The sequence below is a fragment of the Mastacembelus armatus genome, chromosome 6 (genome assembly GCF_900324485.2).
Source record: "Mastacembelus armatus chromosome 6, fMasArm1.2, whole genome shotgun sequence".
NCBI lineage: Eukaryota > Metazoa > Chordata > Actinopteri > Synbranchiformes > Mastacembelidae > Mastacembelus > Mastacembelus armatus.
In genome coordinates, this window is record NC_046638.1 from 24941270 (window position 1) to 24954543 (window position 13274).

General features: G+C 40.7%; 2 protein-coding genes across 2 annotated transcripts; one reads left to right on the plus strand and one right to left on the minus strand.

Moving 5' to 3' along the window:
* The first annotated feature begins 412 nt into the window (after positions 1–412).
* LOC113132386 (glycine cleavage system H protein, mitochondrial-like) lies at positions 413–5366 on the plus strand. Its single transcript, XM_026310385.1, has 5 exons — positions 413–554; positions 650–732; positions 2744–2807; positions 3248–3379; positions 4810–5366. The coding sequence occupies exons 1-5, from the start codon at positions 443–445 to the stop codon at positions 4905–4907; spliced, it is 489 nt and encodes a 162-aa protein (XP_026166170.1). The 5' UTR covers positions 413–442; the 3' UTR covers positions 4908–5366.
* Positions 5367–5855: 489 nt separating this feature from the next.
* Positions 5856–11010, minus strand: LOC113132864 (uncharacterized). The gene is given in 17 exon segments (XM_074933674.1): positions 5856–6168; positions 6170–6216; positions 6218–6373; positions 6455–6697; positions 6777–6905; positions 6907–6959; positions 7060–7144; positions 7243–7367; positions 7606–7733; positions 8458–8763; positions 8876–8945; positions 8948–9102; positions 9104–9153; positions 9353–9414; positions 9417–9462; positions 9464–9484; positions 10786–11010. Coding segments are annotated over 17 exon segments (2214 nt in total).
* Between the last annotated feature and the right edge of the window lie 2264 nt (positions 11011–13274).

The window sequence follows — 13274 nt, forward strand, 5'->3', positions numbered from 1 at the left end:
TGTGCTACATGATGCACAACCTGGAATTCTGCAAAGTAAGTAGGCATGAAATATACAATTTCCTTTGGCATAGTTGACAGTAGTTTGGGTTTTATGTTTGGCTTAAAAACAAAAGAACTTCAGAGTCAGCTACTGTAGTTTAATGCATATAAAAAACATAAAAATATTTTTAAAAACAGAATTTGAGGGTTGTATGGCTAAAGCAGAATACCCTGCAACCAAACAACCACCAATTATCGGTATTGATCAACAGGAAACACAGATGTTAGTGTCAGTTGGACATTTCTTACCGGCTCGAAATGAGTCGCAGCAAATATCGGAAAGTGGAGATTTTTATTCTGAAAATATATTTAATAAACAGTTGAGGGCAGTAAAACCCCACTGATGTTCTAATCCCCACGAAGAAGAAATAGACCTATTCTCTCATAATTAAGCGACGAGGATGGCCGCCTGCAGGCTGCTTCGCTCCCTGTCCTCCACCTTTTTATTTACCCACCCGGCACCTACACTCTATTTTCGAAGAAACCTGGCCTCTTCTATTCGACTGTCAGCAGGTACTCCCTGTAAAATGTGTTTCTTTAGGGGCTAGACGGAAATCTTAGCTAGAGAACACAAACAAGTCCTCTTTTTCTGTTGTGTTATCTTGCAGCACTTAAATTCACAGACAAGCACGAATGGATTCGAGTAGAAGACAGCGGGATCGGGACTGTCGGTATCAGCAGCTTCGCCCAAGTAAGTGAAGTCCGTAAGATGGTCAGTCCGGTTTGTGCATCGCAAAATGAAGCTGCGCGTCCTGGGCACCGATACTAGAAAGGTGTCGCAATAACCTGCCGTTAGAAACGGTACTGTACCTCGTTTGATACTATCGGTACTTGATTAATTAATAAGAGCTATTTATCTGTTGCTGTGTGAGTGTGAGTGTACGCGCGCACATTTGTGACAAATGACCCTTTTTTGCTCTCAGTTTGACGAGGAAATTAAGGACAAATTTCTAATTTAACTCTTTAACTGTTAACTTTCCATATAATTCACTGCTGTTGTTTTATGGCCTGTTTTCACATTCTTCACAGCAATATCATTGTCAAAATGTTATTTCTTTGTTTTGTGTTTTTCAAACTTCACTTTCGGTCACATATAATCCATTATTTTTCCTGATGGTTTAGTTTTTTTTCGGAGATATTTAAGCAGGTATAAGTATCGTGGCAACACTAATGGGTATTACGACCTGAAGTTAGGGACTGTCTCTAAAGACATTTATTTCTTATGGACCTGTTATTAATTATTAATATTTATGTATTGAAGTATACCTCACCTCCAATAACTCCTCCCCTGCCCTCACCATCTGACTCCTCATCAACACAATACACAGGCCCAGCCTTTGCCACAGAACAGGTGAGGAAGGAACTAGCTAAACTAAAGACCTACAAAGCAAAAGGACCAGATGAGATCAGTCAGAGTATACTTAAGGTGTGTGCTGGACGGCTTGCAGAGCTCTGAGGCCCAAAATTTGCCTAAGTTGCGGAAAACTTCCTGTATTGTCCCATTACCAAAAAGAGGCCGTCCCAGTACCCGTGGTAACTTCAGAACAGTAGCACTAACATCACCATGTCATGAAAGTGTTTTAGAGACTGGTCCTGCAACACCTGAGGTCTCAAGTGTCTGGATTTCTGGACACTCTGCAGTTTGCATATCAGGAACACATCGGAGTGGAAGATGCCATAATGAGGTGGCATCAAGGCTGATGAGGCCAACAGACTAAACAAGTTGATCAGGAAGGCAAAATATGTTGATGGACTGGAACTGGACAGTCTGGAGGCTGTGGCAGAGAGGAGGATGGTGCACAAAATCAGCTCCATACTGGACAGTTCTGCCCACCCACTTCATGAGGAACTGTGGTGAATGGGAAGTTCATTCAGCCACACACTAATTCCTCCTAAAGCCAAGACTGAGAGATTCAGGAAGTCTTTTGTGTCCACGGCCATAAGATTCTATAATTCCACAATATAAACAATAACGCACACCACATACACACGCACACATAGACACACACACACAAACCCCCAAAAATAATTACTTTACTTTCCTACATACAAGTTAATTACTTTATTAATTACTATTAATTTATATAATTTAAACAATATTAAACTTAATAACTTTAAATTAAAATAACTGCTGTAACAATTGAATTTCCACTAGGGGATTAATAAAGTACTTCTTCTGCCATGCAGAGGTTAGCGTGTCACTCTTGTGATGTTTCCTAGATGTTTTTAAAACACTGCACCCATTACATGTAGAGTCACTTCTGTTGAGAGTTAGTAACTCTTTATTAGTTTACATTAGATGGTTTTAATGTTAAAAATATGGAATGTATATTCAAAGTGAGATAAACTGGATGTTGGTTTGAGATTTCAGTGAGAGAGGGAGAAGTTTGATGAGCCCTGTTGACTATGTTGTTTGCAAAGATAGTCCCTAAATTCAGCTCATTTTCCCTGTATAATGTCAACTCTTGCACTGTTTGGACTGTGAAGCTTTATTCTGTAATGTGCAGCACTTCTGGTGGGGATTTATGATCTCGATCAAAAGCTGTTATGGATTAATATCACAGAACAGAATTGTCTGCAACCACGGCAGGCTGACATATGGAACAGTGTGGGTACAGACACACAGGTTCATATATTCCTGCACAAATTCATACTATATGTTTTTGCCATAGTGTTTTAACTTTCCTTTCTGACATTTCCAGGAGGCTCTGGGAGATGTAGTTTACTGTGGACTACCAGAGGTGGGAACACAGCTAGCTCAACAAGGTATGTAATCTGGGTAACCGTGACTCAGGCTTAAATGACTGCACCGACATATAAAGTATGAATTTTATGCCTGATGTTATACATCTCATTCTTTGGTGGTGTGAGCAAAGTGAAAACTAATACCTTTGCTTGCTTAGTGAACATGCTAGTGACTGATCATTTAATTTCATCATAATCATAATTATTCCTTTTTTTTATGACAGCAGGGTTATTGCTGTCAGATTGCTTGAGAAAACTGTTTCCTTTATGAACTACATTTTTGTAATCCTTTAATTCAACCTTAAAGCCTGAAGTATGCCAAATTGAATATTTTTATTTATCATTTATTTTAAGGTCAGAATAACTTGCCAACGTTTGTCGTTGCCTTCGTTATTTGCTCTGTTGCTGAAATGACCTGACTTTGGTGTACATGCCTTTTATTTCTAACATCGTCGTCACAGATGAGTTTGGAGCCCTGGAAAGTGTAAAAGCAGCCAGTGAGCTCTATTCTCCTTTGACTGGAGAAGTTGTTGAGGTCAACACACTACTGGCAGACAACCCTGGCCTGGTCAACAAATCCTGCTACAAAGATGGTAAGGACACATGCAGAAAAGCTACACAATCCAGGCCACACTATACAAACAAAAAACTGAATAAATAAATAAAAGTCACTTGTACAATTTTTTAAAAAACCTTCAAAAAACATTTTTGCTGAAGAAGTCTGTTCATAATATCAAGTCAAGCCAGTAGATAGGTACTAAAATATAGCTGCAATTTGACATATTTTAGTTTTTATAGTCTTAGATAAAAAAATGAATACACACATAGTGATGAAACATTTTTATTATTGATGTATTCACAGATCTGAACAATATGCAATAATAGGTGCTGAGGTTCAATGAAACCACTTACTAGGAATTACTGTTTTTGGGCAGTAGAGGGCAGTAATGCAACATAATACAGAGGGCAGCCACTGTAGGGTTAAGGAATAAGGAAGGCAGCAATGATTACGTCTATATTGTATCAGCCCATATAGCATATTTTTTATCTTGGTTTTGCATGTTTTACCCCATTTTTGTCATGAGTACTTCAAAACGACCACCACCTGACCATTGTCTGTGGCATACCTGTGTATTACTTTTACTTCTGTGCCTCCCAAACAATGAGTTTCCGTTCACTTATAACAATGAGTCCACTAAGACATAGTATGTATACTAATAATAAACATCATTGTAAGAATTGCATTATCTTTGAAGAGTAGACATTTTAGTGACTTTCAACAACTAAATAATAAGCTCAATAATAAAAGCTAATAGCTTACATTGTTCATGTAAATGTTATGGCAGTAAAGACGATGTTCATTGTAAGAGATTACCTAACTCAAGGAACTTCAAAATTTTGAGATCATTTTCATAGTGTCATGAACAAGGTAGAAAACAAAACATGATCAATCAAAAAGAGAAAAGTGTGTGAGTTTGGGTGCATGTAACAAGATTCAGAGTCTAAAGTAGAAAAAAAGGTCATGGTAGTGTAATACAGACACACTTAAGTTGGGAAAAATAATGGTTGCTTCCTTTTAAATGGCACGCAACAGGTGAGGTAATATTTCCATGTCTAATGGAAATATTACCTCACCTGTTGTCCTGAGAATATCTTAGATTACAGGTTAGCACTGTAAGCAGTACACCTGCTGTAAAAATGACTAACATTCACAGCATTGGTGAAGAATTAAAAAGGACACAACCATGAAACTGAAGACCTATGCCCACAGAAACAAGTATAGCAGAAACATCTGTGCAATCTGAACTCACTAAAATTCTACATCTCAATGATGAACCCCTTTTTGGCACTTTACGTATTGTAATACAAGTGGAAGTCAGTGACCACCTGGAAAAGGGTGCTTTGGAAAACAGTGTCAGGAACATTAAACATGTGTGACCTTTGCTAAATAGGCCAAAGTATGCAGTACACAGATGTAGCCCTTGACTCACAGCTTAACCTCTTTTTAATTTATTAAATGTAGGTTGGCTGATGAAGATGACCATTTCCAACCCTGCTGAGCTTGACACTCTAATGGATGAAGCAGCCTATGAGCGATATATTCGCTCTATGGAGGATTAATCAGACACACCCTACTAAGTGCTATGTTCCCTCTCTTTCAAACACAACTGCCAAGGAGATGCACAAGAGTGCCTGCATCACTGCTTAGTATCCATCAGTGATGCTCAAGAGCTCCAGATTGCTGACCTGCCAGAGTAGAGCTGTGTACGTTAGGAATCCGTTATCTACTGTTGAAGACTGACTTCAGGGGACATGCCAGCCTGCAATGACTAAACCATGCAATGCTGAGTTCTTGTAGCCTCAGACCCCCAAACATAAGAAACTCAGATTCAGTCAATAGAACAGTTCTCAAGCATTTCAGTCAAACTTGAATTTCCTGTTCTAGGACATTGTTAGACTTTAAAAAGTACTTTGGTCTTTATGGTCTTTGAGGATGTTGGTCTACACTACATGTATGACAGCTAGACTATGGACATGGGACCTGTATTATAAAAAATAAACATTTCCTTACACATTTTATTTTCCTTGTCATTTTTTCTTTTCCATAGTTTAAAAAGCCAATATCTAATATGATTTCAGTCATTGTGACTGCACAGATCTTTGGCTTTACACAGGCACTGAACAGGTGAGGGGACAGCAAGCGGTTCTGTCAGGGCATAACATCAAATGCTATTTGCATAAATGATTTGTAATATTTAAAATAAATGAAAAGCTTCAACCACCCCCTGTTATGTTAACTAACCATATTAGCCTAAACATATTAAAATACATATATGTAAGTAATACTGGCAAAATAATAACATAGTTCAGTACCTGAGATTGTACTGACTAGGCAATGTAAAAAATGCATTTTGAAACTTTTTCCTTTCTTTCTTTGGGGCCAGTTTAGATTGAAAAGGGAGAATTTTTGCACTTAAATATTATTGGTCAATAATATTTGATACATGTGTAATTTATGGCAAGGAACTGTTTACCTACTGTATGTCCTGTACCCTTTAAGTCTTGATCTTATCTGAGTGTAGTGACTGCCCCTCCAGGTACTAGAGAGAATCTGTCCTTGGCTGTTGGAGTTCGTCTGGCCCTGCCCCGAGGTGCAGGAGGCTCAGGGAGTCCTTCCATTCTTCAATAATCGCTCTACAGCCTCTCCTTTCTCTGAGGTTCCTCATACATCACACTTGCAGTAAAGTCCCTCTCATTAAAGAAGGCAATGGCCTCATCCCTCTTGCGGTTCACGTACCCCTTTAGAACAGCATTGTAGGAATTTGAGGCGGCATCTGCATCTGGATCTTGTAGCTGATATCTGAACTCCATATGGGTAATACGTCACTACACCTCCATCTTTGTGTGACAAGCCCAAAACCTCAGAGATAGAGGCGTGGGGGCAGAGAAACCAAATTACAGCCTGAGTGTTTCTCCACATACTGTCCAAACTCCTTCCACACCAGAGCTACATCTTTCAGAGACTGGCTTCTTCGCTTTTTGAGGTCTGTAATGATTCGTTCAGGGTATGTCTGGCCACACCACACCTGATCAGTGAAGACAACAAGAAAAGGATGATTTGGAACAGGTTTGACTGACAAACCCACATTAGAAAAACAGGTGACCACACAGCTACATTCCTCACCTGCATGTGTCAGAATGGATGCGGGACATTTCCAGGGTTTGTGAATAAGCTCATCAGGCAGATCTGCAAGTTCAGTACACCATTTCCTGACATAGCTGCCGTAGGAGTCACAGGTCATTGCAGCATTGACAGGGTGAATGACAATGTTCCAGTGGTCCAGATCACACATGCCCCCATTTTGCCACATCACAGCATCTATGGCAACATCTGCATCAACCAGTGTGTCCTACACAAACAAATGAATGTTGGACACGTACAGTGAGTAAGGACGTAGCCCACTATTCCTGTATCCATGCACATCTCACCTGGAACCAGCGGTAGCCTTCTTGCCAGGGCAGATGAAGATATGCTATGAGGAAAGATGCCACTACATAGTTGTTCATCCAGCCTGTCAGCCACAGCTGCCTCATGGCTGCATCTACCAGTGGGTAGCCCTAGACAACTGGTATTTGGAGCATCTGCCCTGCCTGACTTTTTATCATACACACCTAGTAAATGTGGAAATAATGATGCTACTATTAGATCAATGTTACACATTTCTCCAAACACAGAGTATGGTGTTTCCAATGTGCATGCAAGGTTTCTTACCATCACGAAGAAAGGCCTCCAGTTGAGCATGTGCTCCTTCTTCACTGAAGTCCCAGGACTTACAAATGTTAGCTGCCCAGTCAATCTGAATACCAAAACAAACACAAGGAAACATTAAAATCTTCATGATTGAATATAATTGTATTATGGGCTTTAGCTCAGCCCTCTGCTGAGATAACTGACTGTTGTGCCATCCTTCCTGCGTTGTATATGTGCTAGCTCTAGCATGTCCAAAGATATGCCCTGAGGCCATTTGGCAGGTGTGTGGAGAGAAACAGGAGGGTCCAGTATAACACAAATGACCATACCTGAAATTCAGCTGAAATTACTCAGCATATTCTGAAGGTGATTATCAGAGCAATCTTCTTACACTATATTCTGTGATAATCAGCAGCTTTACTTCCTGTCTTTCACTCTTATTTTGAAAACCTATACCTGGTTTGGTTTCCTACTCATCTTCACTCACTTGATTACGTAATTGATTTCACCTGTTCTCTCTCCTCTGCTCACAGTTTATATACCTTCTCCCAGCCACAGGCAAATTACCTGATTGTCTGAAACACTTAGCCAAGTTGTCTGCAGCAAAATCGGTTATCCTGCGCCGATCCTGTCTATGCGGCCTGGTCTGTGTTAACTGTCGATCATGAAGGCCTTCTTGTCTCGTTCTATCCTCACTGAATGAAGTAAGTTACTTTTTGATTCATGATTAAGGAAGGAAGAAAAATTTTTTGCCCAAGTGAGTCTGTTGGACTCAAGTTAATAACCAGGAAGTCCATGTCCAGCTAAGTCAGTTTGCTTCTTGTTTCATGATTAGAGGAGAGGAATATTTTTTGCCAAGAGGATTCTTGTTTAGATTGAGCTAAGGATCAGAAACTCCTTGTCAAGTATGCCTGTGTGTCTCTAGTTTCTTGATTGGAGAAGAAGGAATTATCTATTCAAGAGGATTTGTTTGAACTCAAGTTACACCGTTGAGAGGTGCCATTTCGTACTGAGTTTTCCCTCGAAGGACATTAGTGTTTTTTTTTTTTTTTTTTGTTGGAGGTGTTTTTTGTTGTTACTTGCAATCTCTGGATTCTCTGAGTTGTCATACCAGATCACCTGGAAACCTTTGACCAAGGAAAACAGCACCACCAGATATTGCTCTGTGGGAAAACAATTTGGACTCCATTTCCCATCTGTCTCGGCTCCCTCGATGTTAGCGAGGCCTGGCTGTGACAGTAACCTGCCCTACTATAAAGACTTCGGCTTCCTTTCCACATCCTGGTCACTCCATCCACTGAAACCAGATCTTTCACTAAGGAATTAATTAAAAGCTTTTATACCTGAGTTTGTGGTGTTGGCAATTTATTGGTCCTAATTCCATCCGGTTCATGATATATTCATCTTATTGTGACTAACCTGAGTCCCACACCCTGTGTGCTCAGAGAGTAAGGATCTCTGAGACAATAAGAGTGGCGCATCCTGCATTCAATACCGTCCTTCTGCAGAGCTGACACCACTGCATCATCCCTCTCCTTCAGCCATGGCTCATACAGGGCATTAGTCATCACTGTTCTTGCTCCAGTCTCCTTTATGAGCTCCTTAAAGGTATGCAAAGATCCAACTCCATGCCCTATTCCATTTGCCTTGAGGAGGACAAGATGGCTGCCAATGCATACCAGAAATGAAGAAAATCAAGACAAAGCTTGATGAAGCCAGTATTTATGTTTTTAAAAAAGAGAGGACATGATTGGGCAATGTGTTAGGAGATTGCAAATAAGCTGACAAGCACCGTGCCTTAAAAAGGTTGGTAGTCTTTAGTCCCACTGTAAACTTACAAGCTCCCCCCCCCATAGCCACAGTCATCCCAGGTCCCTTCTCTTCAGGGATCCAGATAAAGACAGGGTGACAGGTGCCCCGATGAGCCAATGAGAGTGGGGTTATCACAGTCGCAAATCCCTCTTGAGCCACAGAAGTACTGGTGCTGGTCCTGAGAGAGAGCAGGGCAAACCTACCACCTGTTGGTGAGCTGCTTCACACTGCTGTCACCTATTCTTAGTGTGTTGGTTTCTCTGACTGATTTAAATGTCCATCCACCATCACCATAAACCTCTCCTGTTTTGAAAATGAGTCGGTGTCTAGAGATGCACACCGTTTGACTTGTTCCTGGTATCTCCTTATGTTTGTCAACATGTGTTCTCTTCTGAAGCCCAGTCTCTAGAGTCTGTGGTGAGCACCAGTGTCCAGTTTGTGCTGAGTTTCTCCTGTCAACTACTGATAGGTGTGTATGGCAGCTTCCCTGAGAATGAGTAACTGAGATCAGCTGGAAAAGGCTGCTTTGATTTGGTCTGTCCCCAGGTTGCAGGAGCTGGGGCTTGACAGCTGGTGATCTTTTATTTCAAGTAGAGAGATGGCTAGTGCCAAGTTCCAATTCCTCATCTTCAGTCTGAAATTGAATTAGAACACATTACTGTTAATTCTTGCTTAATCACTGGAGTAGAGATGAGATATTTTGATGTTCATGTGTAGAAAGTAACTAGTATACATAACAAGAGCAAGACAGCAAGTTGTCAACATGATGTACCCTATATAGCCAAACATACATGGTAGTAAAAACTGTGAAGTGCAAGATTGTTAGACCGTGCGTGTGTGTGTGTGTGTGTGTATCACAATAAACACTGAAATGCTTTTTACAACACTATTTAGACTGTGAATTCTGTCAAGCCACTCTGCCATGAAGGCATAGTGCTACTGAGAAGGTCACCCCTCCAGCAAAGTATCTCTGCAGAGGCCTTCTGATTTCTGTTTTACAGTAACCATTGGGTTTTGGTCTCCTCCTTGCCCACGTACTCAGTTTGGCTGGAGAGCCAACTCTAGGAAGATTCCCAGTGATTCCAAACTTCTTTCATTGTGTGATTATTTAGGTTTTTAAAAGCTGCAGAAATGTTTTTTAACCCTCCCCTAATATACAGGATTTGTCATTGTAGTGTTATACAGAGAGCTCCCTGGACATCATTAGCTTTTGTCCTGATATACTGTGTGAATTGTGCAGCCTTAATCAGGTTATGTCTAACTAACCAATAAAGTCATCTCAAGAAAGGTGAGGCAATCAGCATGCGCCTGACCACGGTTTGAATTGGCAAAGGATCTTTATACTAAAGGAAATATTTCTTTACTGTTAACTTTGCTAAAGCATGTTTTTCAGTTCTGTGATGGACGGGTGACCTTCCACCCGAAAAAGAGCTCCAGCAGATCCCTGTGACCCTGGTTAAGGAATAAGCGGATATAGAAAATGGATGGATGGACACTTAACAGATATTTACTTCACCTAATTATAAGCAGTATAAACAGCATATATGGTTAATATTTGTCCTTTACCTTTGTTTGATCACATTTATGAATTAGTGTTTGTTTTTTAATAAAATGTATTAAAAAAAAGAAAATCAATTATAATTAAGATATGAATGGGGGGGGAACTGAAAACTAAACTAAAAAATTAGAAAATGAAACCATTCAGTTAAGTTTACACAACACAAGCTGAACACATTCAGTAGCCATGTCAGACTGAACAACACATCAGCCCATTGAACACATTGCCTTTTCATACAACACATGAGGCCAGAGTTTCTCTGTGTATGCTGCGTATGTAGTAAAACATGAAAACGGGTCTCACAGACCTGAACACCATACAAGGGTTAAAAAGTGCTTACACTGTACTGTATAGTTAAAATCAATGAAGTCACTGACCCTGGAAAAATATTCCTTGGAGATGAAGGTGAGGACGGAGTTCAGGGAGCTGCTGGCCGTGGACAGAGGCTGGATGAGGGCCTGGAACTGTGCTCGGGTCTCCTTGTGCCCTAGGATGGACATACACATTGCAAAGAAACTCTCTGGATCCTCTTGATTCTCCAGCACTTCTAACACCTTTCTCACCAAGGTGTTGCTGCCTACGGCTCCAGCTGGAAGAGGCATCTTCAAGTTAGCAGTAACGATGTATTATATCTGTAAAATGTTAAGTTGTCTAATACAATTTAAAGCTCAGCCTGAGTCCTGGACAGGAGTGTCAGTGTTTTGTAACTTGCAAGGTTAAATGTTTATAATGGGGAAGTATCGCCTGTAGGGGGTGCACAAGTATAACAAAGTTTTTATTGAGGAGGATACTTAATCCTATGGGTGCCTGGGTGTATTTTTATGTGAGTAACAGTTGGGATTCCCTGAATTAATTAATTTGGCATTAAGGTAGAGAGATGTAGTAAATGCTTTGGAAAAGTCTGTGTTCAGTTTTATCCTCCGATCTACAGTGTAATCACTTCTCTATCAATTCATACCCAGCAACTAAAGTGTTTCATGACAGGGGTCCCCACATGTTAAATCCAATTAAATAGAGATCGCTGGTTCAAATTGAACTGATGTAAAAATGCTTTGGGGACATCTCCATTAAGATAATCATTCTATAATTTTACATAGCCTTCATCTTGACAGAAATGTGATGCTTTTCAAGTGCACCTTGTGATGTGAGACTGAAAAACAAAGGAGATAGCACACCCAGCAGTGAATTTTTAATCATCAGTCTGTATTCATGCTGTAAAGGGGTAAAGGGGCTGCTAATTAATTGAGTTTTTTTTAATGAAACCCTGGAAAAGCTTTTGAATGTACATAGCACAGAACAATGATTTGTGACACTTGTGGACAGTGCTTTGTGTAGTTAAGCTCCACTTTTGATACAGTATAAGAGAAATTATTTTGTTCATGCTCAAATATTCAAAGTAGTCATCTAAATTGTGACTGTAGGCTTCATGTACAAGGACATGAAGTCTGAGTTGCGGCTTTTATGTGAGAAGTGAGGGTGTATGAAGGGAAGATGTGTTGAGAGCTGTGGTATGTGGAGAGAGCAAGACAGAAAGAGAGGGAGAGAGAATCAATAGTGTTTAGACAGAGAAGTGGAGTCTAAGTGTGTGATCAATAGAGAGCAGAGAGGAGAGATTAGCTGCTTTTCTCTCTCAAACTAACACTGACAAATTGGTGAATTGGTGTATCGGCCCTTGGGCTAAACGGATTGACCTGCTGTTTCCATGTTCTACCGTGTACTGTCAATAAAGATCTGTGTTCACTGTGGCTCTCAATGACGAGAGTGAATGAAGCACCGGAAGAAAGAAAAGGGAAAAGGAAGGAAGCCACATCTGGAAGCAGGAAGGGGAAGATGGGGGAAGGTGTCCATGTAGCCCCGATCTTCACAAAATGTCCCCCACCTCTGTCTCATTAATACATACGTGCATTCACATGTGCATCCTTGTGCACAATGTTAGAAAACCATAATAACGTCTCGAGGAAAATTAATGGAAAGACAGATTAAAAACTAAGTGAGGAGAAACGGGCCACTGGTGTAGCTATTTGCAACTCATAAATCATTCTGACACACCCACGCGCATGTAGACACTGACACGCACACACATACACATACTGTAATTAACCACAGGCTATTTACTCTCTCCTGCTGTAAATTAGACATGTAGACGCAGTTATTACATTACGGGGATCTGCCATGCAGAATACTAACAGGAGGAGGATGGGGAATTCGTACACACAACACTCCGCTCATACAAACATAAACACACATATATACACGTACACAAGAAAGAGGGTATGGAAGAATCATAGACTGACTGGAGTGAAAATGAAGCTGCAGCACAGAGAATAGGGGCCCCCAGCTCTTTGTTCCCTGCTGCATTTCATTATCTGAAACGCCAGCTAACACACACATGCCACACTCAACGCACCTCCCCCTTCCCTAAAGCTGTCTGCCTCCACTCCATGCACACAGCACAAAAAGAGAGAAAAATAGAGATACTGCGTCAGTGCTATTCACTGGCATCTGGACTTGGTCATGACAAGCATGTCTGCGTGGTTATCCTGAGCAGATCAGCAGGTCCAAATGTTGATCTGAGTTGCACAGTTCCCCTCCACCTGTACTGGCTGAAAGCTCTAATCTATAACTTCTATTTAAAGCAGGACAATAGGAGATGAGGACTTTATTAAAGCAAGTATTGATACTCTGTCTTGGGTGGCTTGTCTCCATTTAGTTCATCTGAAGTTTTTTTCTGGCAGTGTGTGTGTCCTCTTGTTCCTCTTACCTCCCTCGCCCCTCTCTGTCCCTCTGTTTTCCCACGGTGATCGATAGCTCATTACAATCATTGACTGCAGCTCATCAGCACCTGTTAAGGTCTGGAGAGACAGAG